The sequence below is a fragment of the Neopelma chrysocephalum genome, unplaced genomic scaffold (genome assembly GCF_003984885.1).
Source record: "Neopelma chrysocephalum unplaced genomic scaffold, ASM398488v2 Primary Assembly neopelma1_103b, whole genome shotgun sequence".
NCBI classification, from domain to species: Eukaryota; Metazoa; Chordata; class Aves; order Passeriformes; family Pipridae; genus Neopelma; species Neopelma chrysocephalum.
This window is the reverse complement of record NW_020897767.1, coordinates 1,915,627-1,942,140: the sequence shown is the minus strand read 5'-3', so window position 1 is coordinate 1,942,140 and position 26,514 is coordinate 1,915,627. Positions and strand designations below refer to the sequence as shown.

Below are 26,514 nucleotides of genomic sequence, written 5' to 3'. Positions count from 1 at the left end.
ATGATCCTTGTGTGTCCATTCCACCTCAGGATACGCCTCAGTTCTAAGTTTCTCTTTGACATAAGCTTTTCCCAGTCATTTCTGGGAGAAACCCGTTTTATCCGCAGCCCGTGAGGCGCAAAGAGGAACCGGCGGCATTTTCGGCCTCTCCTTGTCGGAGAACAGCCTTTAACAGGCCCTTTTTGGACATTCCTTTCCTGCAGCTGGTTCGTGATAATGCAGATCTTCGTTGCGAGCTTCCTAAGCTGGAAAAACGCCTTCGAGCTACGGCAGAGAGAGTTAAGGCCCTGGAGAGTGCACTGAAGGAGGCCAAGGAGAACGCCATGAGGGACCGCAAGCGCTACCAGCAGGAGGTGGATCGCATTAAGGAGGCCGTGAGAGCCAAAAACATGGCCAGGAGAGCACACTCTGCTCAGATTGGTAAGGCCATGGAGCTAAAGGGTTGCCCACATTCCTCGTGGTCGGTGTGTTGGGCTTAAGCCAAGCTCTGAGAGCAGCGGCGGAACCGCGGGGCCGCTTCTGCTCCTGGGACCTTCAAAGGCTTCATTTTTTAATAGAATCTGCCCCACCTAACGTTTAAAGAGCCTCTGCTATTTAACTCGGTAAATAAGTGGCATAATGGGGCTTGTGTGCCCTTCTAGTGACCTGAAAACTTGTCTCCTTAAATTAGTCTCTTACTTTCTTCCTCCTCCCCCCCCCCCACGCTCTCTCTTTCTGCTTTCATTATTTCCTTGCCTTTCTGGACCTTGTCCCTTTCTCTTTCTTTCCCTTGATTGCTCCTGCTTGTGATTTAATTTGGGGCTGTGCAGAGTCAAAAATTCTTCCTGTGTGATTCAGATACTCGATGTGTCTCTGTGGCACAATGTGTGCCTTGCTGGACCTTGTCCCTTTCTCTTTCTTTCCCTTGATTACTCCTCCTTGTGATTTAATTTGGGGCTGTGAAGAGTCAAAAATTCTTCCTGTGTAATTCAGATGCTCGAGGTATCGGTGGCACAATGAGTGCACACGACCACAGGGCGGTCAAGATGGGGCAATTTTGGAAATGATTTGTTGGGATTGCTGAACCAGGAGGGTAATGGGCTGGGTGGTGATGCAAATACTGGTGTTTTAAAACCTAAGAGAGAATTAGGCAGCACACAGTATTACCTGTGTGGGAAGCCATCGACAGCTGTGTCTTGCCATCTTCTGGAATGACAAAAATCATCAGATTGGACATGGGAGGTGCATCACTGCCCACCAAGTGGCCATGACTCCTCTGTGTTGCCTAGGCAGCCCGTAATCTTTGGAGATCCCAAGCATGGGAAGGCTAAAGGGCTCTGTCCCAAGCAGAAGATGGATGTGTTGGCTGAGGGAGGGAACGCCGTGTTCCGCAGAGCTGGATCACAGACCCCTCTGCCAAGCACAGCTCCGTGTTTGGGAACAAAGGGGCTTGTACCAGAGGAGAAGGTGAGGTGGAAAACCTCCTGTGAAAGCTGAATGTGTTGTTTGGTTCCCTCTTTTTCCTGTGCAGCCAAGCCCATCCGCCCTGGCCATTATCCAGCGTCTTCTCCGACGGCTGTCCACGCCATCCGAGGGGGAGGGATGTCCAACTCCAGCTACTACCACAACACCAAATAGGCGAGAAGTAAGACCAAAATACCTTCCTCATCTGTCCCTTCACTGATCACCCACTCCCTCACAGTTCAGTCTTGCTTTCAGCAGACACACAGTGTATTTTTTCCATTTTTAGTAGGAGTCGTTTGCTGATATTTAAAAAACAACTAATTGAGTGCCTGTTAGAAAGCTCTGCGAGCTGCTGAGGTTTGATTTTAATGACTTATCAGTTAAGACTTTTTAAATAAACTATAGTCTAGTAAATCTGTACTGAAATTCCCACTTAGAGGCGTGAAACTCATGTAGTAAAAATAGAGTTCAGAGGTTCCTTCTGCCAATATCATTTGCTGCTTTCTGTACCATGAATGTGTTTCCATGTTGTGATATTCCAGCCTGGGACAGGGGTAGAGCAGCACAAATCTGAATGGCACGATTTGGGAAACATTACTTTTGTTTCTCTTGCTTTGCACTCTTACTCAGGTCTCTTTAGAAAACAAAATCATTAAATATTTTACTTTAATTGCAAGGGCTTGAGGATTTCTCCTGAGCAAAAAAAATCTCTGGAAAGACGAGCAGGATATTCCCAGGAGACTGTTTCATGGACTCTAACCTCCCATTTTGTTCTTTAAATGCTGGTTATCTGAGAGATTTTATATCTATATTATTTTAGGTGATCACTTTATGTCACAGACATGCCAAGAGCTGATGGTAGTGAGTGGCAGTGAAAAGCACCCAGGGCACTGCTAATTTGTCCCTCCAAGTCTGGCTTTTTCCCCCTCTCCTTGAGGCTTAATTCTGTCTCATGACTCTCCTGTGATGGTCTGTGGTTTCCTGGAGGCACTCAGCATTCTTGGGTGGTTTTCCTTTTATTTTGGGAATGCCTCACATCAGGCCTGCATGCCAAGCATCCATCACAGCACACTCAGGCTCTCTTTGTGCTGTGGGATTGTTCCTGCTCATTGTGTTTTCCCCAGAGCTTCAAGCAACATATTTTCTCCGTGGGTAAATTAGGGCAAGGCTTTGCTGAGGGGTTTTGTGCATTAGTTCAGTCTGAACTGAAAGTGGCTGTTCCAGCTCACAAGTGATTTGCCTCTGTCCATCTGCTCCATTGCATTCCCACCTCTGGGACTGAGGAAATATTAAAATATCAGTAAAACACTTCTAAACTTTCATTGCAACAGCTTCTCTGGGGCAAAAAAAAGCTGCTATTTGCCTAAATTAAACGTACTTTTAATATACCAACTGCTGTGAAATTAAGTCAGGCTCAAACAGGCCACACATTAAGTACAGGCACATGTCAAGTGAACAACCTGATTAGATTAATAAGAGCTATTAATCAAATTAAAACTAGATGGGTTTATAAGAAGATAGGACTGTGGAAATCAATAAAAAGCAATCAGAAGGCACAGAATACCTGTCAGGTATTTTAGATGCTGAAGGTGGTGCAGGATGAGCAGATTCAGGCCACGCTTGGAACACATTGCAGAGGAGCTCACGGAAAGGGAGGGTGGAGGAAAAAGAAGATGGAAGACCTCAGAAAAAAAAAATTGATAAAGTTATGGATTTATGATTTCTGAATAAAATTAGAAAAATTCTGAAAAGCAAACGGGAGCCCCAGAGGCTGGAATGAAATAATTTGAACAGTGTGCTGTAGATTTTTCTCCTCACATCTAGAAGTGAGTCTGGAAGATGTAGCCAGGTAAGGCCGGGCAGTGATGGAAGAAAGTCAGTTCTCATCAGTTTTGGTCCTTTGGTTTAGAAGATTATTGGCAAATTGCAACTATTTCACTGCCAGCATTGGGAGTATCAGAGTAATCTGAATTTTGAGCTGTTTGGATGAAAACTTAGGGGTCTGAGTAAGAGTGTTGATAAAGGTTCTACTTGTGCAGGGAAAACTTTATCCAGATTATTTCCAGAATATTGTTGAGACATTCCTTTTGAAAGGTGCAGTTCCACACAGCTGGAATTAGACCAGAACTTACTTTTATATTCATTTAACAACAGTGAAATAAAGGTGGGATTTCTGTACCAACATTTGCTGTCGAACCATCCCCATTTCTGGAATGACAACTTTATACCAGGATGAGGAGAGATTTATCTTGCATTCATTCATTATTCACCACAAAGATAATAGACATTTAGTGCTGTTAGAATGATCAGTAATTATGATTGATTGACCCAGCAGCAGATGGAAGAGAAAAAAATGTGGGGTATTAATAAAATGTGCTCCTGGAATTGCACATTGCTGGTCTCTGAGAGAGAATTCCTCACTCTGTCCAGCTGTTGATGGTTTTGGGAATACAAGTGCAATGATTTTTGTTGCTTTTAAATATATTCTTCAGCCTAAATTTAAAAGGAAAATAATTATTTTTGTGAAGGGATGTGTTTTGACAACACTTCAAAGAGCAATACTCGATGGCTGTGCATTAATTTCCTGTCATTGTATATTGTCATATTTAAAGCTCTAGATGGGGATAGTTACTAAATATAACTCAATATCTACTCTACAAAGTGCAGATTTCAAAGAATTTAAGTTTTTTCAAGCAATGCCTGGAATTCAAAAAGCAAAAATTGTGGTATGCATTTGTAGTTTTGATTCCTTTTCATGCTGCCCCACAAAGTTTAGGCCAGAAACTGCACAGAATTCTCAAATTCACTATATAGTCTGGGTTTATATGTTGTTGTTTTTTTCTAAATCATAAAAGAAAAACTTGGTGAATAATCAGTTTTAGAACTGGAAACAAGCATAAAGGTGGTGTCTGGGCAAACCTGAGTGTCCCTTGCAGTGTCTGGTTAGTGACTGCCAGGCTGAAGTGGATAACGGGGCAAATCTATGTTGAATTTTGATGCTTAAATATGTGGCCAGATCAGTGTTAATAGAAATCAGCTCATTTTGAAATTCTGCCTTTAAATTCAAGATGAATAAATATTTTTAATCCAGCCAGAACACTGTCAATGCAGCCAATAAGATGCATAAATTAATTACCATCTGGTTTCCTATAAGGTGTTAATAAAGAGGACAATTAGGAGCCAACTACAACTCCCAACATTAATTTAGGGTAAATTTAAAAACACTGATGCGTCAATATTTATGTATTTATTTTTATAACTTGATCTTGAATTTGGACAAGGTGGTTTTTTTTTTAATAACTGTACAAGAAAATGATTCATTGAGGATCCTTGTGAGGCTGGTTTTATATCAGTGTATTCAAAAACGTTCCAGGAACACTCAGTTGCTTACGTGGTGCTTTCCATATGAAAAATATGGGGAAAAAAAACCAATTCAAACCCAAGAGCTTTTAAAAGTATGTATGTCAAATGTTTTGTGATCAACTTTGTTATTTGTAACTTTTTTATAAAGGTGAACCAAGCAACCTTTGCACTTGGTCACGTGCCTTGGACTTTGCTTCTGGCTGGAATTATTATAAATTAGTGAGAAAGATGCCTGTTTAATGTGCATATGTAAAATTATATACTATAGTGTTATAGCATTACATTGGATATTATCTATAAAATACTTTATGCATATTTATAAACACATATATTTATTTATATATGTGTGCACATATATATATATCAGAAAAGGCTCTCTGTCATCAGATATTGAAGTATTCATATTTTTTCTTGCCTTTGTTTCATAATTTTCAAACACAGCTGCTCTTACTTTCCTTATTGGTACATAAGATAAGCACAGATCTGCTCTTGAGCACATCCAGTGGGGAGAAAAATCCCATTAAAGGAACAGAAAGATTATAGGGAAGAAAAAATTAGGCCTTTAGAGTGTTTGGGCAAGACATAATGCCAGGTTACAGGTGGTAAAGAATTAGTGTAAATCAAGAGACTTTATAAAAACATATATTTATTTATACATGTGTGCACATACAGATATATATATATATATATATATATCAGGAAAGGCTCTCCATCAGCAGATATAGAAGTATTCATATTTTTTCTTGCTTTTGTTTCATAATTTTCAAACACAGCTGCTGTTACTTTCCTTATTGGTACATAAGATAAGCACAGTGGAGAGAAAAATCCCATTAAAGGAACAGAAAGATTATAGGGAAGAAAAAAAGTTAGGCCTTCAGAGTGTTTAGGCAAGACATAATGCCAGGTTACAGGTGGTAAAGAATTAGTGTAAATCAAGAGAAGTGGCACATTATGACAAATTCCTAATTCCATGAATTGTTCCCATGTGCTTTATGTGGCTCCGTTCGTCGCCGTTGCGGAGGCTCTTTGGTTGCTGGACGTCACCTTTGGGGTGATCTCCTTCCTAACCCCAAAAATGCGCTGATTTTCCTTGCTTTCTGCTCTCTCTGGCAGGTCAGTTCCACTTAAGCATGTTAAGGACTGTCATTAAGTCACTAGTTTCTTTTCTGCCCCTCTTCGACCCGACCCACATCCCGTTCATCCTGCGCTTCCTCCGGCCATCGGCAACGCACCGGTCCCAGGTACCCCGAGCTTCGCAGGACCTCCACGTGTACAGAAGTGTCCAGATCCTTCTGCAATGTATTGGACATTCCCATCTCAGTAAGGATTAGGGAGTCTGCCACTCCGAGCCCACCTTGGCGCTGGTTTAGGTTGGCGCTTCCACACTCAGAGCGATGCTTTTTTTTTCTCCGAGTCCTCCGTTGCGTCGGTAAATCCCGACTTCCGGCATCAAGGAATTAATTATCCACTGACCAAGTGCCACCAAAGGCAGGTGATTGTGCTCTGTCATGACTGATTTACTGTATAATATACATATTATTTTATATTTTTAGGGGATGAAAATGTGCTGCTATATGGTTTTCGTTTTACTTGCTTTACATTTTCAGAAGGAAATTTCCCCAAAGAACCATTTGTAAAATCCCGAGGGGAAAAAAAAAAAAAATTAATAAAAAAATCTTTGGACTGTGTAAAATAACCTTTATTGCAGTACCTGGTAAAGATCAAACGGGATGCAGAGAAATCTGTTAGTATAGAGCTAGGATTTGAAGTTTGGTAGTTCCATGAATATTATCTGTGTGACCTATTTTAAAATTAAGATCCGAGCTGCTGCTTGTAGTTCTCCCGCCGGTGGTGGGTTTTCCTGGAGTGTGTTTGTGAGCGTTGTTCCCTAGGAAGTTTTGAAGGCTTTTTCAGAATGCTGTGGAAATCTTGTCTAGGAAAATCTGACAAGCGTTCCCCCCCTCTCTCCTCCTCCTTTCCCCTTCCCACATGCCTTTGGCAAGCCCCGGGTCTGTTCACGCTGGAATTCCCCCGAATCCCAGATATTCCCTTAAAAAATTAGACAGTCCAAAAAGGAGGTGAGAGTTGTACACACTCGAGCTGTCCTTTGCAGGCCAAATTTGGGAATACATTTGCGGGGACGCGAGGAGCACATTCCAAGGGGAAAAGAATGTTTTTGTAAGTCCACTGTATGCAAATCATCCTACGGATGGTGCTCACGGAGGTAAGGACGAGCCTTTTTCCTGGATCTCTCTTTTTTCCAGCCACACAGCAAATTCCCATCTTCCCAGCAAGGGGGCACTGGAATCGCTCCGGGAAGGTGCTGCTCCTCCTCCTCCTCCCTGCCTGCACATTCCTCCCGGGGCAGGTGACACGGGTCGGGTTTAGGGAAGCCGGGATTCCAGGAAGGTTAGGCCGAGCATAGCCCTCTAGTCTTCTTTTGCAGACCTTTGCTCTTATTTAATTTGAGGTTGATTGGTTGGTTGGTTGGTTTTTGTTTTTCATTTCTGAACCTGTTTGTTAGTAGGAGTAGAACTATTCAGTTACTTAGAGTGTTTTGGAAGATTGTGAATTGACTTTAGATATTTTTTTCTACTGAAACTAAGTTGTTGCAAAGTAAGTTGGGACTTAATTTAACTGTGGTTTTTTTGTTTGTTTGTTTGTTTTGTTTGTTTTTTTTTAATGTTGCACTATTTTGGGGAGCGTTTTGCTAAACATATTTAATGAAGCTGCAAATTTGCATGTATTTAATTTATTTTGTATTTTTCAAAGTTTTATATTTTTTCTTTCTTTACGTGCATGTGCACTGCCAGAAGAATGAACTGTGAACTTGCCATATGCAATCTTGAATAAAATCACTAATCCACAACTACTCTGTGCTATCTTACCAGCTGCTGGAAGCTGAAGTTTCTACTCTGAACTAATAATCCTCTTGTTTTGGTTCTAAAACAGCTGTTTTGGGAAAGATACCAAACTTATTTGCTGTCAAAGATTTTTTGTGTCATAGGAAAACTTTTTGTTCTGTCTTCTGAATTTGGAGTTTGGTATGGAATCGTGTTGTAGATGCAATATTAGCTTAAAAAATAAAAAAAAGGTGTGAATTCCTCAGAGCATCCCCAGGGCAGTTCTGGAGGGCAGTTCTGAGAGCTTTCTGCAGCTTGAGGGATAAGTTAACTTGGACATCTCTTAATGGTGCTAGTGCTGATCAGCCAGTCAGTCCCACTAGCCGAGAACAAATTAAGTTTCTCCAAGTTCACTTCTCCATCCAGACTGCAGGAGGATTTCCCTCCAACTGAAATGCCAAAAGGATGCCTTGGGCTAAAATTCTCCAAATGTGTAATCATTGGAAATCACGAATTCTCAGTTGAACATACTCTGCTTCTGTATCTAGTTTGATTTTTTTTAAGCCTATTTTAATCAGGCGACTTCAGTTTGTACCGCGTGCTGTATATTCAACTTTTGTACCATTTTTAAGGCTTTCACGTTTTATATCTGGAGAGGAAAACCACACATCTGCTCTGCAGAGATCCAAACCTGTCTCTTGCCGTTTCTGCCACCTGATCCTTACTTTCTTTGCTCTTTGAGTGTTGTGTTCTATTTATCCGAGGCTCATTTTCAAGTTGTGGTTTGTACAGCGCAAAGGAAATTTCACATCTAAAAATGTCATGCATGGGACAAATTTGGGTGGAAATACGAATGGGAAACGTGTTTCAGATGGAACTAAAGTGCATATTGTTCTTTTTGCTAGTATTTAAAAAGTATTTCTGGCTCACTCGAGCTTCTCTTAATGATATGTTCAAATATCTTATGTTTGTCCTTGAGTTCACGTTTCATCGACTTGTTTTCTGGAAAGCAAGGAAAGTTTTAGGCCTGGAAAGATCTTGGCTGATACATTTTTAAGTTTGTATTCAACAAGGGTGAGAGTTCGATTATCCTGAATATACCGAAAACTAAGTCACAAGAATTTTTACTACAGAACCCCGAGTAAATTTTCAAGTTCATTTTATAAATCCTGATGGACTAAGGTTGCACATTTGCCTGAAATCTTTGTAAATCAGAGAATCCTGGAGTGGATTGGGTTGGAAGGGACCTTAAAGCCCAGCCAGTCCCACCCCCTGCCATGGCCAGGGACACCTTCCACCAGTGCAGGTTGCTCCAACCTGGCCTTGGACACTTCCAGGGATCCAGGGGCAGCCACAGCTTCTCTGGGCAACCTGGGCCAGGGCCTCTCCACCCTCCCAGCCAACAATTCCTTCCCAATATCCCACCCAAACCTACCCTACGAATTTTAATTTGAACACTGTTTAATTTGAAGAAAAGGGTGTTTAAACCCAACGATGCCGAAGGTCCGACGGGAAAAGGCCTCACCAAGTTTCTGCTGCAAACCTCCCGCAAACACCAACTCCCACCTTGACGGGAAGAGGGGGAGGAATCAGGAAATAAACTGATAGCAGGATAATCTTAATCTCCCCTTGCTTTGATTTTTTTTTTTTTTTTTATTTCCTGTCTTCACTGTGCCTGTACGAACTGCGACGTGCACTGGCAGCATCCGCCGTGCAGGAGGGAACCGCTCCAGCCGTTCCTTCCCGCCCTCACAGCCCTGCCCATGGACACCCCTTCTGGCTGTGGGAGAGCCACGGGGGCTGAGGCATTCTGTAGATTTATACCTGTCTAGTTTGTAAAGTTGTGTAACGTGTACTGCAGATGTGTATTCTCTGGGCTCTATGTATCTTTACAGTAGTGTTCAATTTAGGATTAAAAAAAAAAAACGAAACGGAAAAAAAAAAAACCAAAAAAATAAATTGTGGACACGTTTTGCTGGTACCAAGGGGAAATTTTTTTTTGCCATTGCATCAAACGATGCTGAAACGTATTAAACTCTTGATAGGAAACCTGAACCCTCCTTCCCCCATTCCGTGGAGATAAGTCTTTTATCTTCATCCTGAAGTTCTACCGGAGATGGATGGATACACTGGCAGACTGCATGAGATGTATCATTCGAAATCCGTTACAGTGGAAAATAAAACTGAGCTAAACTCTGCGGTGTGGGCCTTGTGTGACACGGGATGTCCAGCAGGGACTGCTCTCTGTGACAGGGACAGCACCCAGGGAATGGCCTGGAGTTGTGTCAAGGCAGGGTCAGGTTGGATCTCAGGAAAAGGTTCTTCCCCCAGAGGGTGGTTGGGCACTGCCCAGGCTCCCCAGGGCAGTGGGCACAGCTCCAAGGCTGCCAGAGCTCCAGGAGGGTTTGGACAACGCTCTGAGGGACAGGGTGGGATTGCTGGGGTGTCTGTGCAGGGCCAGGAGTTGTACTGATGATCCTTGGGGGTCCCTTCCAGCTCAGGATATTCCATGATTCTCTTAGTGACCCATTCAATGGAATTGCACTCTGGAGTGTGCTGGAGTTCATGTCCAAGGCCATGCTCTGGATTTTAGCTTTCCTTCTAAACCTGCACCAGGTAATTCATAGAATCCCAGACTGGTTTGACTTGAAGGGACCTTAAATCTCATCTCATCCCACCCCCTGCCATGGGTAGGGACACCTTCCACTAGCCCAGGTTGCTCCAAGCCCCATCCAACCTGGCCTTTGGACACTTCCAGGGATCCAGGGGCATTAATTAGAAGGTTTGGATGACTGGGAAACGAACACAGCATTTAAAATTTTTTTTTAATAAATAATTGCATCTTCTCTGTTACCTCTCCATGGACATATTCCTTCTTCCTCCTCTTTTTTAGTAGCCTGGAGGATGACAGGGAGACTCTTCCACTTACCCTCTGCATGCATTTCCATTTTTATAGGAATATTACACTCACTTTATGTACAGTGTAGTGAAGTTCCTGCCTCCTTGCCACCTCCCTTAAGTCATATTCAGGAGCTTCATAAACAACTTATTTCCAGTAATTATTACTCTGAGCTTTTCTCAATTAAATCATTACTTTTCTCCTCAGCAATGGAAATTCCATTGGATTCTGTAGAAATGGATTGCTCCCTTTTTTTCAACGATGAGTGGATTTCTAATGAGAATTACGTGGGTTTTGCACCAAGCCTAGCAGAGCTAGAAATTAGTCTGGTAAAATTTGGAGCTGATTATTTCTAAATCAGAATAAATATTGGATTGTGGTGCTTTCAGTGCATAAAAGGCACTTCCTCATGCTCTGAGAAGCTGCAGGATGAGGATGGATCCATCTAAGAAGAAGAGGCTTTCCAATGTAGATGGTTTATGTTAAGGAGAGCAGATGGGAAGTCCGAACATTGCCCAATAGTCCTGCAGAGGAAGGCAAACCCTGTACGGTGCCAGAGCTTTTTCCGTGAGTTAAAACCCTTCTAGATCTCTTTGATAAACCTCGTGCCTGGAGGACGAACTCAATTACAGAGCAGACTGTTTGCAAGTTTATCCCTACAATTTCACTTTCGGAATGTGGGATCGCAGCAGTTAATTAACTCTAAGAAAACATCACAAATTACTGTATCCATTTCCAAGATCCGGCTTACGCAACAGCCCAGCGAAAAACAAAGGAACGGGGTTTGCATCCCTAGAAAAACACTCGCTGCCAGCCTGTCACTGTTGATTTCAACACTTCTTAACTCCGACTTAAAAACTTTAAATTTACCTTCTAGCACAGCTGAACCCAATGGAGACTATTTATCCTAAAATGAGATTTGTCAGTAGTTTGGGCTCAAGTCACCTGATGGTCGCACGAATCAGCTCGTCCTTGATACGCTTTGATACCACGTTGATCCCGGTCCCGGGGGAAGGGAGGGGGTGTCAGGGGAGGTGTCGGTGCAGCTCTCGGGGGGTGCTCGGGTGGGGGGTCCCCTCCTCGCCCCCGCAGCCGCCCGGGCGGTCCCTCCCTGCCCGCAGGTACCACCGCCCCGGGGGCGGGCTCGGGGTGTCCGAGCCGAGCTCCCCGCCCCGGCCCCTCCTCCGCCACCGGCACAGCCCCAGCCCCGTGCCCTGGTGCTCCGGTGTCCCAGTATCCCGGTGTCCTGGTATCCCGGAGTCCCGGAGCGGCCGCCGAGCCCCTGCACGGACGGTGAGTGCGGGGAAGGGGCCCGGGAAGGGAGCGGGGCTGGGACGGGCTCGGGGCTGCGGGTCCCGTCCTGCCGCCCCAGGGGATGCTGAGCCGCGGCCACAACCCTGGCGGGGTCGGGGAGCGGCAGGTGGCACCGAAATTCTTGTGTCCCCAGCCCCGCGGGGAGCGGGAGGTGGCACCGAAAACCATGTGTCTCCAGCTCCCCTGGTTTTGGGGAGTGGGAGGTGGCACCGAAATCTGGGTGTCCGCAGTCCCGCGGATAGTGGGAGGTGGCACCGAAATCTGGGTGTCCCCAGCCCCACTGGTTTTGGGGAGTGGGAAGTTGCACTGAAATCTGGGCATCTCCAGTCCCAGGAGTTTCGGGGAGCGGGAGGTGGCACCAAAATCGGGGCGTCCCCGGCCCTGTGGGGAGCAGAAGTGGCACTGAAATCAGGGTGTCCCCAGCCCCACTGGTTTTGGGGAGTGGGAGGTGGCACCAAAATGAGAGTGTCCCCAGCTCCGTGGGCAGCAGGAGGTGGCAGCAAAGTCAGGGTGTCCCCAGACCGTGCAGTTTTGGGGAGCAGGAGGTGGCACTGAACTCAGGACATCTCCAGTCCCGTGGGGAGCAGGAGGTGGCACCAAAATCAGGGTGTCCCCAGCAGCTGTGGTGCTGGTGGGAAGGAGCCAGACTGTGGGAAGGAACCAGACTGTGGGAATCACTGGGTGTGCAGCGTCGAGGGACCCAAATCATAGCCCGTGTTTTACAGGTCTGTTGTAAAAGTGCAGTTATTGCACATCTCCTGATGGTTATAGAGCTGTAAAAGGTTCTGTGTTCCACAGCTATGGCAGCAAAGCTTGGGCTCTTTTAAAGTGGGTGTGTTAGGCTTCACTGTAGGAAGTGCCAGAACACAATAAAAATGTACCTAGGGGAGCAAATACCAGCAAAAAATACAAGCTGCCCACCATGAAGGCTGGAGAGGGACTTGGGACAAGGGATGGAGGGACAGGACACCAGGAATGGCTTCTCACTGCCAGAGGGCAGGAATAGATGGGATATTGGGAAGGAATTGCTGACTGTGAGGGTGGGGAGCAGGTTGCCCAGAGAAGCTGTGGCTGCCCTATGCTTGGAAATGTTCAAGGCTTGGAGCAACCTGGGCTGGTGGAAGGTGTCCCTGCCCGTGGCTGGGGGGTGGAACAAGATGAGGTTTAAGGTCCCCTCCAACCCAAACCATTCTGAGATCCTATGAAAGTCAGTGAGCAGGTGCTGGGCTGGCACTGGCAGGTTGTTGCTGCCTTTTCTGTGGTGTTTCTCCTGAGAATGGACCCTGGCTCCTTGTACCTATTCCCAATATCCAAATGTGTATCCCTGCCCTGAATCAGGCTGTAAATCCCTTGGAACAACCACCAGCAGTGTTGTTTGGTATCACAGGCACCGAGGGCTCAGTGCTGCTCGAGGCCCACGGGTGCTCTGCTAATGCAGGGAATGAAAACAACCCCAGCGCTGAGGAGCGTACGTGGTTCACCCAGAGAGAACTGGTTTGCAAGACTCAGCTGGTTGATTCCTAAGGGCAATCTCAGGAAAATGGGTTTGTGTGATTTCCCGTCTGTCAGAGGGTAAATGCAGGGAGAGCCTGGAACCACAGATGGAGAGATCAGAGCAGTGGCAGAGCCGTGTGCTGCAGCCTCTCTCATAAATACAGGACTGGTAATCCCAGATGCTCAGATAATGACTCAAGTTTCTCTCCCTCAATAAACGTGTTTTTGTTTAAAATTATAAAATCTTAAATGCCGAGATCTCTCTCTCTCGGGTCGGTTTGGAACCTCTAAGTTTAAGGTTTTAGAGCTTTTTCTGTAACTGTGAACCTCCCCATTGCGATGCCCCATCCTGCCTCTGCTCCGAGGAGTTCTGAAGAAAAGGACAAAGAAAATTAAAAAGGTTTATGATGACAAAGGATTGTGTTTGAGAACACAGGGACCAGCTTGGAAGGAGGAGAATTCAGAGCTGTGGTGTCTGTCTCCCATCCGTCCCTGGCCAGGCTGTGTACCTGCAGTGCAGGTGAATTCCAGAGGTAATTGCAGATGGATGTTTTATAGCATGGAGGAAGGGAGTTGTCCTGGTTGTTACACAGCTTGGTGATTCATCAGTCTTTGCAGGGTGATAGTTTTGCTCCTGTAGTCAGTCCACAACTGACTCGGTTCCCAGTGTTTTCCCTCTCCCCTCCATGCCTTGCTTTAACTCAGTTAACATTTCCCAGCGTGGTAATTGCAGTGCCAGCTCCCAGCCACTGCTATCCCTTCCAGGGTGGATGATCTCCCTCAGCCTGGCTTTGCCAGAGCTGCATCTCCGAGGTTGGACATCTGGCTGTGTGATGTTTGCTGTCAGGGGTCCGGGAAATCCTCTAATCAGCTTGTACAGGATGGATCCCACATGCTGATCCTGGAAACACTCGGGAAGAATTCCATCCTCTGGCTGGCTCGGGGTGCTTTACCTGGCAGGAAGAAGAGGGAGAGCACAGCCAAGGTGGGGAGATGTGCTGGGGAACATGTACTTTTGGCAAGCACGAGGTGCTGCAGGGAAGGAACCAGTGCTACAGGAACAGGCACCTTTTCCTGCACCAGCTTGGGAGCTCTGGAGAAGGGACACCTGTGCCTTGGGAATTCCTAAGCAGATTCCTGCCATGCAGACAGGTTATCACCATCTCTTCCTGCTCAGTTTTCTGTTTGCCCAAGCTTCAGCTGTGGGAGAAGACAGAGGGAATGTTTCCTTTTCTACTCTTTATACAAATTATGTAGGAGAGCCCTGTCTGAAATCAGGAGTTGCAAACTTGAGTTACAAAACAGAATCACTATGATTTTCACCTTCTAGTGGAAGGTGTCCCTGCCCATGGCACAGGGATGGAATGAGATGGGCTTTAAGGTGCCTCCCAACCCAAACCATTCCATGATTAAAAATAAAAAAAATAATGATAATTTTGCTGCATGAATTCTCACAATTCTGAAAATCCCCCTCTTTTTTTTTTGTTTTTAAAATGTAAGCTCCTAAATATTTTAATTCCTCGTGTCCATGGGCTGGATCTTGTGGATTCAAAGGAAAGGAATGCTTCAGTTATTCAAGTGTGTGACTCAAAGGCCTCCTGGATGAGGAGGGTTCAGAAGTGGTGAAAAGGTACCTCCGATAGTGCCGCGCCAATAAACTTCAGAAGGAATTTCTGAAGCTTAATTCCTGAATTAAGCTTTCCTCAAGGATTGAGTGGGATCGGGTGATGCCTGTGATGTTGGCAGTTATTGTGCCATTAATTGCTGTGAGAATCTTTTAATCTCAGTAAGAGCTTTCCCCTGGGCTTTGCACGTGCTTCCAGCTGATCCCTGGGCTGGTTATTCCCGGTGCCAAACGCTGAAGGCCGGGTTGGATTGGGCTTGGAACAACCTGGTCTAGTGGAAGGTGTCCCTGCCCATGGCAGGGGGTTGGAACAAAGTGGTCTTTAATGTCCCATCCAGCCCAACCCATTCCATGATCCTGTGATTTTAAGGGAATGCTCAGGAGAACTGTTGGAAGATGTTTTCTCACTGTCCATGAGCAGCCAGAACACAGAGCCCAGACCAGGATCCCTTTTCCCAGTGCAACAGCACCAATCTACCCACACCAACAAAACCAGACTGGGATTTCTTGCCTCAAGCCTGGGGCCTTTTGATGTACCTGCTCTGAACTCCAGGTTTTTGGCTTTGTACCAAATGAGGGTAAAATGGTGTTCATTTGGGGTTTTTTGTCTGGGCTTTGCTTTGATATTTAAACAAATTTAGACTGTTGTGTGAAACCTACTTAAAATACACTTGGAGATCCCACTGTTGATATCACTTTGCAGATATGGAAATGGGACAGTAAAGGATTGGAACCTGAGTCTTTGTGCTAAAAAAAACCCACCAAAGAATCATCCCAGAATAGTTGGGGTTGGAAGGGAACTTAATATCATTTCATTCCATGGGAAGGGACACCTTCCACCAGCCCAGTTGCTCCAACCTGGCCTTGGACACTTCCAGGGATCCAGGGGCAGCCACAGCTTCTCTGGGCAACCTGTGCTAGGGCCTCCTCACCCTCTCAAAGACAAGGAAAGATCAAGGCTTTAGCAATATTCTGACTGGACGAATGGCTCTAGATGAGTAATTTATCTTCTTTCAGTGCATTTCTTGTCTCATTCTGGAGAATTGTGGACTCTTAGATCTAATATTTCCACTCACCAGCTCTCAGTCCAGGGAAAGGTCCACCCCATCCTTCATTTTCATCCTTCATTATCCTTCATTTTTTATAGTAGGAGTACATGCTGAAAAGCAAAGTGGGAGGAGATGCTTGCAGTAAGAAGGTGAAAAATTGGATGTATAAATAGATTGAACATGCTGCTGATTCAAAATTTTGAAGTGGAGTCATTTTAACACTCACTTTAATTAGTTTTGCCCATGAATTAGTGTGCCTGTGAGAACAGTTTTCTTTCCTATGTCAGTCAAAATGGCCTTGTAGTTTTTCAATGAAGAAACGTGTCTTTCTTCCCTGCAGCCTAATTACACTGGTATCATTTGGTATTTCCAAATGATAGAGAAGCTAAGACTGAAATCCTCAGGATATGTGGATTAAGAACTAACACCAGTTGTAGGAGAAGACTTGATTTGCATCTATATTTTTGCCTTAGGTTTAAATGCGAGATATTGTAATTTTTTTTCTGTTATTTAAAAATTGTAGAAACAAAATTAAATACCACCTTTAGTGGTCTGTAGGCCCTCAGGATAATAATAATTCCTTCCAAAATTGCTCCTGAGTGTCTGACACACAGGGCAGCGTTGGAGCTGTGTTGGGAAGAGCAGGTTGCCATCCTAGACTGGCTCATCCTCTGGGATCTGTGGAGCTGCCCCTGGCAGTGATGAATAACTCCTGCTTCAGGGCAGACTTATCTCCTCCCTTACACACCTTCCCAATTGGGCCATGTCAAAACCAGCAAGAGGTGTAAGATTATCTCCCCGACCCCAGCAGATCGTGCCCTGGAGTGTGGTGATTACCCTGCTCGGAGTCTAAACATGCACAAGTGCAGATGGGAGCACTTACCCGTCATCTAATCCTGTTTTTTGGGAAAAGTGCTGCCCTGGCTTTGTCTTGATGTGAATAAACCTGTTGTGGCAAATTGCACTAATTCAGAGCTCAACTTAATGCACTGAAATGGAGGCTGAGAGGTTATGACATGGGGAGCAGCACAGGCACTATGATGGGGTGAGTGTTGTGTGCCCTCACGGGGCCTGAAACCTTCTTACAGGTGCTGGTTTGGCCTTAGACTTGATATCATTTAAGGCTGGATATGGAAAGTTTTGGTGCCTGCTTAAGGAGCACTTATTAGATGTGAGCTTAAAGTGCTGGTGTTCCTTCTTTCAACTGAGAAAATCCATAGAATTACAGAATATCCTGAGCTGGATCCCACAGGGATCATCGAATCCAACCTCTGGCCCTGCACAGACACCCCAACAAAATCCCACCCTGTCCCTCAGAGCGTTGTCCAAACCCTCCTGGAGCTCTGGCAGCCTTGGGGCCGTGCCCACTGCCCTGGGGAGCCTGGGCAGTGCCCAACCACCCTCTGGGGGAAGAACCTTTTCCTGAGATCCAACCTAATCCTTCGTGACACAGCTCCAGCCCTTCCCTGGGTCCTGTCCCTGCTCACAGAGAGCAGAGTTGGTGCTGCCCCTCCTCTACCCCCGAGGAAGTTGTAGACCATGATGAGTCTCCCTCAGTCCTTTCTCCAGGCTGGACAAACCAAATGACCTTGTCTGTGCTTTCTTAAGGTCTTTCAGCTGCAGAGCATCAGGTGGCTGTTCAGGTCCCACCACTGTTTCCTGGCTGGGATCATCGTTTTTCCTTGCAAATCCACTGTCTCCATCTGTTGTTCCTGGCTCAACTCGTGTGACATTTCCCTGTGCTCATCATTACAGTTGTTTCTGTAGTTCCAGCTCCTTGTGGCTGCAGGACCCTGCAGGATAATCCCCTATTTGGCTTTCAGGATTTATCAGCTTCTTGATCTCATCTTCTTGATGTGGCTGCTCCAAAACTGGAGTCAGCTCAAAGGACAGGCCCTGTGTCCATCCTTTAAAACTGAGCCTACGAGTCAAACTTACTAAATAAATTAAGATTGCAGTGGTTCTTCCCTGTTTGGGAAGGTTCAGGGCATCTCATTTGCCTTGATGTAGAGTCAAATTAGATGATGTTTATATGAACATATAGAAGTTATTTTTAAGTATATTACAACACCCCAACAGCTCAGATTCAAGAAAGCAGCTTGTCCAACTAAACCCAAGAGCTCCTGGCACAGCAGCTGTTCCTCTGGGATATCACTTTTTAAAACACCACGTGGTCGTGAGGGCTGAGGATTCTCTCCCTTCAAAGCTCATTTCAGCCTCAGGCTGCATTCTGTGCATCTTAATTCTTTTATTTTTCTGAGATTATTACAGCAGTTCCTGATACCAATCTAGTCTGATAAAATTCAAAATTCACAGCACAGAAGGGAGAGACCTGTGGAATTTCAGGAAAGAGCTTTCCTGTGGGTTTTTTTGTTTTCATTTCTGTTTTTTTGGACAGTCCTTTCTCCCTTGGGACCTTCAAGGATGTTCCATGTTCTCCCCTGCTCCATCCCACCATCTCCCATGTCAGCTTGGCATCATAGTGAAAACTGGCTTTTGTTGGCTTTTTTAACAGGGGAATAAACTTGTTTTCACTTTTTAATAAGGAATTTTCTCCCTCTCAGATCAAATTGATGCTCTGTGCCTTAATAATGGTGTTTCGTGTCGAGTTATTTTGCCTTAACAAAATCCAAGGGATTTATTGCTTTAATACATGTGTATCACTACGAAAACACAAATTAAAGTAGGCAAAATGTTATTGATTGAGGGCTGTACTGTAAGTTTACAGGAGTTATTGTTGAATAGTAGAATAGTGAAAAATTCTCACTCATTCACTAGACCAAAAAATGAACAGGATAATGACGTGTTCTTTATTTTTATTTATATATATATGTATATATATAAATAAAATACAGCTTTAAAAGAATATCACCATTAGGTTCAGGAGGACTTGCTTACCTCTTTATTTCAGCTTAAATATCTATCTATATGTATATATAAATATAGATATATATAAACTTTTTAAATAACACTTCAAAATTAATCATTTGGCTTCATTTCTTCAAAATGATCCCGTTCAGAAACAAAATTCCTATCATTCATTTCCTTCCCTTTAATAATTCTCCCATTTGCAGAGATCACCAGATTTATGGGTTTACAGCTAAAAAATTTACGCTGACACCGAGGCTCTCCAGTGCAAAAGACCTTAAAATAGGTGTTTACAATATTAGTGAGGTATTGAGGAGCTGCAGATTTGCAGTGGATCTGCACAGACTTGAAAACATCTCCTCTTCTGTGAAGCAATAAATGAAGTTAATAATTACAGTACAATTAGACGAGAAGAACGACGCGTCAAGGGAGGGAGGATTTCTCCTTGGCTGGTCCCAGGAAATGAGGGATTTGGGGTGCAGAGCTGTGAGTGTCCTTTGGACTGCACTCTGTAATGCAGGTGCTATAAAATACTCAGAGGAACAAGTTTTTGTTGAAACCAGGCTGTTAATTTAACTAAAAATCTGCATTTTTTTTCTTTAGGAGGCAGAGGTGAAGGGCTGTTGCTGCCTACCTTGAGTGCCTCCAGGCTCCATGAATTCTGTGCTAAATCAAGCTGGAATTCAGGCTATTCACCATCCTCAACTGGAAATGAGGGTGGGGATACACTGGCACAGGTTGCCCAGAGAAGCTGTGGCTGCCCCTGGATCCCTGGAAGTGTCCAAGGCCAGGTTGGACAGGGCTTGGAGCAACCTGGGCTGGTGGAAGGTGTCCCTGCCCATGGCTTTAAGATGGTCTTTAAGGTCCCTTCCAATCCAAGCCTTTCTACATCTCTATCATTCCATAGTTCAGGGCATCTGGTTTCAGGCTCTCTGTTTTTCCTCCCTTGATACCACGACTAACCAGCTTTTTTAATGTGTTTGGTAGTAGGACTTTCATCTAATCAGTGCCTGAGACTGCTGTGCTACCTAAATCTTTGGAATACGTGAGTGTGGACTAAGTGCTGCATCATCTTCCTAAGCATTTGGCATTGTAGGGCATCTGACATGAAACATGATGGAGTGGAATGCTCTTCATGAGGAGAATATCCCTTTATACCTCACATTTCCTTGGTGTTATCCCAGCTTTCCTCATGTCCGTGTCAACGAGCTGTAATTGTGTTATCTGGTCCTTTTTGGTTTGTCGTGGTTTGGGCAACAGACTCTTTAGTTATAAGCACATGCAGGTACTTCCTGGGTTCTGAGGAATCACAGGATCATGGAGTGGCCTGGATTGAAAAGGGACCTTAAAGATAATCTCATGCCATGGGCAGGGACACTTTCCACCAGCCCAGGTTGCTCCAACCTGGCCTTGGACACTTCCAGGGATCCAGGGGCAGCCACAGCTTCTCTGGGCAACCTGTACCAGGGCCTCCCCACCCTCCCAGCCAGGAATTCCTTCCCAATATCCCGTCTAACCCTGCTCTCTAGCAAGTTTAAAACCATTCCCCCTTTGTCCTGCCACTCCAGGCCCTTGTCCATAGTTCCCCTCTATCTTCCTTGTAACTCCTTCAGGTCCTGGAAGGCCACAATTAGGTCACTCCAAAGCCTTCTCTTTTCCAGGCTCAACAATCCCAACTCTCTCAGCCTTTCCTCATAGGAGAGGTGCACAGGGGTCCTTGTGGGTCCCTTCCAAGTCAGGATATTCCTAGCAAGCAGGTTTTATTTTCAAAACCATGACGATAGCAGTTTATGTAATTTATGGATTTGCCTTGCAAAGAATCAAAACACGACCCCTTTGTGTTAATATACTTAATATAAATACATAGTATACTTAATATAAATATAAATATACTTAATATAAATTGAATTGGAAACTTCTGGAACCAAAAAATATGAGCTTGAGTAAGAGATCCCTGTTCAGGGTGACCAGTGAATTCACCTTCTGTGTCCTGCACGCTGTGGAATGATGGGAATACTGAAAATAGATGATCCTTGCTGTTTTTGCTGTTCATTTATTTTTGCTGCAAGTCCTTCTGTACTCACCATAATGTGTCTGTCCAGTGCTTGCCAGCTGCAGCCATTCCTGCTTGGAGGATGGATTGTTTTGTACAAACTCTTGATAGGTGAGATTTATACCTCCCACCTCCTTGCCAGAATTCAGAACTCCATTCACTCAGAGCAATTCCTGAGCTATTGTGAATGTCCTGAGGGAATGCTCTGCTGGGCTTTACTCCCTTTCCTGACCAACAGGGACTTCAGCAATGCCCTGGTGATTTGTCAGATGGGTGGCTGATGGGGAAGAATTGTTTGCTGTGGTTTGAAGCCAGATTTCAGGGATATAGAAAAATACTTCACTAAGAATTACCAGGAGAAGAAGAAAAGGCCTTTAAAAAAAGACATTTATGAAATGTGGGATTTTTTTGTTGATAGAGAGGTTCCTTACCTTTTCTTATTTGTACCAAAAGGCACACAGGGTAACAGGAGTCACATCAAATAATTTCATGCATTTTTTTTCCTGTGTTGTGTAACAGATGTAGAGATCAGAATTTGGTGCATTGACTGTAGAGAGCTGGGACAGCTGACCTGATCTGATCAAAGGCATTTTTCATATCCTATCCTATCCTATCCTATCCTATCCTATCCCATCCTATCCTATCATATCATATATCATGTCTTCATCAATAAAACCTGAGGTAGCTGTTGCTCAGGGTTATTATAATATTGCTGGGCATTGTTCTGCTGGTGGGAGGATTGAGTGGTTGACTCTGCACCACTTATTAAACTGCATTTTCGTGCCTTTTTTATTATTATTTTAAATTTTAAATATTTTTTTTAGGTTTTTAAATAAAGCATTTTTTTAAAAGTGCTTTCTGGAGTGCTAGACATCCTGCAATAATTGATAACTCAAACCTCTCGTTTGGTATTTTGGCTGCTCTTGGATTTTTCAAACCACCAACTCCCATCCCTTCCTTGCAAAATAAGACCTTTGAAGCCTTTAGGAATTGCAGCTGCAGGGTGGGATGGCGCCTCCCAAAAAGATGGATGACAAAACTACTCTTGGATTCAAAGACATGTTTTCACTTCTTTTTAGAAAAACACAGGGCAAACAGCAGCTCTTCTGATGCCTTAATTCAATGGAAAATGCTCCAAGAGCTGCAGAACGGGGTCAGGTTTTTAAATCAGATGCCAGATCTTTTGAAAAATCAATACAGAAATATAATGAGAGAAGGTACAGGGGAGCAAAATGTAGCAAGGCCACTTTTAGCTGTTTTTAAAGGTTGTTCTGTCTTGGGGAAAAAAAAATGTCCGAACACCGGAAAATGCCATTGGACACATGAATTTATTTATGAACACTCTTTGTATCCCACTGTCATGCCAGAGTAAGGACAATTAGGGACAGATGCTGGGGTTTTGAAGGCTGAGTGGGTGCATTGTGCACAACCTTGATGGTCACAGAGATGCACATGGGGTAGTTTTTGGCAGAGCGGAGGGAGGAGGAAGCATTTCCTCTCCTTTCTTTGCTTTGGGCAGCCTTGCATTATTTCTGGGGGCTGCCCTGACTTCAGCATTCAGAAATGAGGGAGGGCAAAAATGTTTTTTTAGGGTTGACCTGGAGGTCTTGGGAAGGATTCACTCCGGGGCCATTCCATTGGGTTATCAGGGAAATGGTGCCATGGCCATTAAAACCATGAAACCGGGCAGCTGGTGCCTGGAATTCAAACTCTTGGACACCACGAGGATGTGGTGCTTCCAGAGGGAAGGCTACAAAAGAAGGCTACTTGTTCAAAATAAGAATCCAGGATCTCTCAGGCTCTATCTGAATGTGTATTCAAGAAAATAAACAGAGCTGATAGACTTGTTGTGCTGACATACGATTGCTAAATTGCTTTTTAAAATTTTATTGATGATGTTAATATTCTACCTGGGTATTTTAACTGTGGAATTTTATGTGTGCTGGAAGACTTTTGTCCTTATGAAGTATAGATAAGTTAACCCTCTTGTTATTTCTAAGGTTTGGGGGGGGGTTAGAACCATATTCCCGTTTTCTTTTAGCATTGCCAAAAATGTGGAATTGCTTCAATGATGACGAGAAAGTCCAATTTGTATCACTTTTCCCACAGAAGGTTTCCTTTATTCTGTGTGGATATAAGCCCTTTTTATTCTCAGCTAATTCCCAGGAAGGTAGAAAGTATATATTTATTAAAGATATACTTCTAAATGTGGCTTTGTGAACTATCAGTAGTTTGACCACCCGAAGCAATTACAGGGTGAACTCTTTTAAGAAGAATGTGGAATTGCAAAGGAATCTTTGCCTGTGTGCTTAGTTGCCAAATTAAAGGGAACTGAGATCTGCTCTGAGTTGTCAGAATGTTCTCTTAACTAGTTAAACCCGTGTTTACAACCTTGCCTGTGGTTAACCACCACTAGATAAGATCATGGACTGTCTCCCCGTGTGTGCTCACAGGTGAGGGGTTGATGATACAATTCACATTTAAATGAATCTTCTGTGTGCTTTATTTTTTTTAATTGTCTTTGGCTCCTCCGAGGGGAGCTTGCTTTGCTGGGAGGAGTGTTATCAGTTTATTAACTCTCTCAAAATAATCCATTGTAGGTGGAAAGGTAATGATTGGCCTTCTAACACTGCAGTGCTTCCAGAAAAAAAGGCTTCAGTGGTTAAGGCTGCTCTGATAATGTGTTAAATCACATGTCTGGGCACATGCAAGACATGAAACCTGAAACTTGGCAGTTTTCTACACTTTTAAGTCAACAGAGCTAAAAGCAGCCACAGTACATCTCTTTGACTGTTGTTCCTGTTTCTTAGTTATCACAGGAAAGCCAAGAGAATTTATTTCGAGCACTACCCTAATCTGGGCTATTAGTGTAAATCTTCAATTTTCACTAAAGTTTATCAGGTGAAGGTGATATTTGAGCTGGAGCATTTGGGGTTTGCCATCAGGGTCATCGTGTTTTAGTGCTACTTATTTTACCAGAGAAATCACAGTGTGTATGTGTATGTGGAAATATAGTATTTTAAGCTTGTTATGAAATTAATGAATAGCAGTTAAATTAGCTAAGCAGATGAGGGGCTTGTCCTCCACCACTGCAGAATTGCTCTGCAGAACAAATCTGAAAAATAAGAACACTTGCAGCTGAGCTTCTAGGTAACCTTTTGTGGGGTAAAGTTCTTATGTATTTCCAGTTGGGCATTTAAATCAAGGATTTTGTTATGAGCACCTGGAGCATTTGATTATTCCCCCAAACAATGGCAGGAGCAGGAATTGTGTGGATTGTGGCAAGTGTCTTTCGTTTTCATCTCTCTACTTGGTTGCAGCTTTTTTTGATCTCTTCTTCATGTGCTTTGCCAGATAATTTGATTCAGACTGTGCACGAGATTTACATTTCTTTGGGCAGCCTCAGCACTTGATTTCCAGACAGAGTAGAAACAGCTGGACCTGGGAGCTGTTCCATAATCCCTGGATGAAGAATGCTCCCTCCCATGGGATGGGTATAATAGTGTGATTGTCTTTATTTTTTAAAGGTGGCCACTGGATTCTGACCTGCAGGAAACTGGAGGTTTCCACCTGCAGGGAATTTACTTGTTTGGAGCTGGAAGGAGGAAAGTTCAGCTCTTCTGGCACTTCAGCCAGCCTGGCTTAAGCTTCATTTATTTCTCTATTAATATGAGATAAAACAATTAAAAAAGCACAGGTCTTGTGAGGAGCAGCTGAGGGAGCTGGGGGGGCTCAGCCTGGAGAAAAGGAGGCTCAGGGGGGACCTTCTGGCTCTGCAACCCCCTGACAGGAGGGGGGAGCCGGGGTGGGGGTCGGGCTCTACTCCCAGGGAACAAGGGACAGGACAAGGGGAAACGGCCTCAAGCTGTGCCAGGTTGGATATTAGGGGAAATTTCATCATGGAAAGCTCAGGAACAGTTTTCCCAGGGCAGGGATGGAGAGTCCCCATCCCTGGAGGGATGTGGCACTTGGGGACGGGGGTCAGTGCTGGGGGATGGTTGGACTCGATGATCTTAGAGGGCTTTTCCACCTTCAGCAATTCCACTCCTTATTCCAGATCTTTAGAAAATGGCTGTTGGCGAGCCCGGATTTTCGAGAACACCATTTCCCTCCTGGCTTCTCCCTCTGTCTCTTACATCATATTTTGTTGCTCTCCATAATGGACTCGGTGCTAAAATGCACGTGCTGAACCCGGTCCCTGTGATGTTGTGTGGGATTTGGCACCCTGCTGTGAGGAATTCTGATGGGAAGATGCCTGGCTAATTCCCAGCACATGCAGTTCCCACAGACAACCTGGAAATGGGTGGGGTTGACTGTGAGCAGGAGCAACAAAGGTCTGGAGCTGAGATTTGCCTTCTGGAATGGCAGCTCATCAAAGGGCCAGGGAAATCCATAAAATGAGCAATAAAGTTACTTTGAAAGTTTCAGGTTTACTCATTTTACTACCGCAGGAAGACGCTTGTAATGCATGTACACGTAAAACATTGGTTAGTATCGGGGATATATTCACATAAAGTGCATATTCTTTGAAGAAATAGATAAGGGGAAATCCCTCCAGAACTCTTCTAATAACTGTGCTCCTGTAGATGGGCTGCTTTCTTCTGGGAGAATTTTAAACTGTGCGTATTTGTGTTTCTTTAACTGAATTGTTTCCTTTGTGTGAAGGATGCAGTAGTTAATCAACTTCTGAGTCTGCTTGGAGGAGGGTTAATTGTTAATCACTATCACCAATACTCACAAGTGCCTCAACTCATTTGGAGAAATGCATTTTCCCTGCATGTTTTCCACAGTCTGCTCTAATAGGCATCGATTATACAGCTTTGCCATGTGGCTAAATCCCTGGAAATTCTGATATGTTTTGAAAGCAGCCCTTAGAACAGCACTGAAATCCAGAAAATGCCACATGGAGCTCTAACATCAGTGTTTTGTGTGCTTTACTAATAACAGGGAATTCACAGCCAGCTGTCAAGGGCTCCATTCTACCTGTGGGAAGCTGCCTGGGGCTATGCAGGAGAGGGAGGATAGGGAAACACAGGCTTTTAAACCAGGGCTCTCTTGGAAATAGGGAGCTTTATTCTGGTTTACCAGAGGCGTTTATCTTCGCTGAGAATGCAGATGTTGTATATGCCAAAGTCATTGAGTAAAAGAGTTGATAAGGGAAACAAAGCCTGGAATGCAGGTTTTCATCCTTCCTGGTGATTCTGTGTATGTGGAGACTTTCCCTGTGTATGTGTGGAGTTTTTCCCTCTGTGTCTGTGTGGAATTTTTCCCTGTGTATGTGTGTAGTTTTTCCCTCTGTGTCTGTGTGGAATTTTTCCCTGTGTGTGAGTGTGTAGTTTTTCCCTGTGTGTTTTTGTAGTTTTGCCATCTGTGTGGAGTCTTTCCCTGTGTGTGTGTGGAGCTTTTCCCTCTGTGTATGTGTGGAATTTTTCCCTGTGTGTGGAGTTTTTCCCCCTGTGTGTGGAGTTTTTCCCCCTGTGTGTGGAGTCTTTCCCCCTGTGTGTGTGGAGTTTTCCTCTGTGTGTGTGGAGTCTTTCCCCCTGTGTGTGTGGAGTCTTTCCCCC

The 26,514-nt window shown here is 44.4% G+C and overlaps 2 protein-coding genes across 3 annotated transcripts in view; both read left to right on the top strand.

The window, feature by feature from the left end:
- Nucleotides 1-6,482, top strand: part of KIF5C (kinesin family member 5C) — a 71,207-nt gene extending 64,725 nt beyond the window's left edge. The window contains exons 24-26 of the mRNA XM_027695925.1: nt 204-420; nt 1,511-1,624; nt 5,920-6,482. Of these exons, the coding sequence (XP_027551726.1) occupies nt 204-420; nt 1,511-1,617 (324 nt within the window). The 3' untranslated portion in view covers nt 1,618-1,624; nt 5,920-6,482. The remainder of the gene's footprint in view (nt 1-203; nt 421-1,510; nt 1,625-5,919) is intronic.
- Nucleotides 6,483-11,752: 5,270 nt separating this feature from the next.
- Nucleotides 11,753-26,514, top strand: part of LYPD6B (LY6/PLAUR domain containing 6B) — a 48,026-nt gene continuing 33,264 nt past the window's right edge. For both annotated transcript variants that reach the window (XM_027695929.1, XM_027695928.1), the window contains exon 1: nt 11,753-11,841. The gene's annotated coding sequence lies outside the window, so the exon portion shown is untranslated. The remainder of the gene's footprint in view (nt 11,842-26,514) is intronic.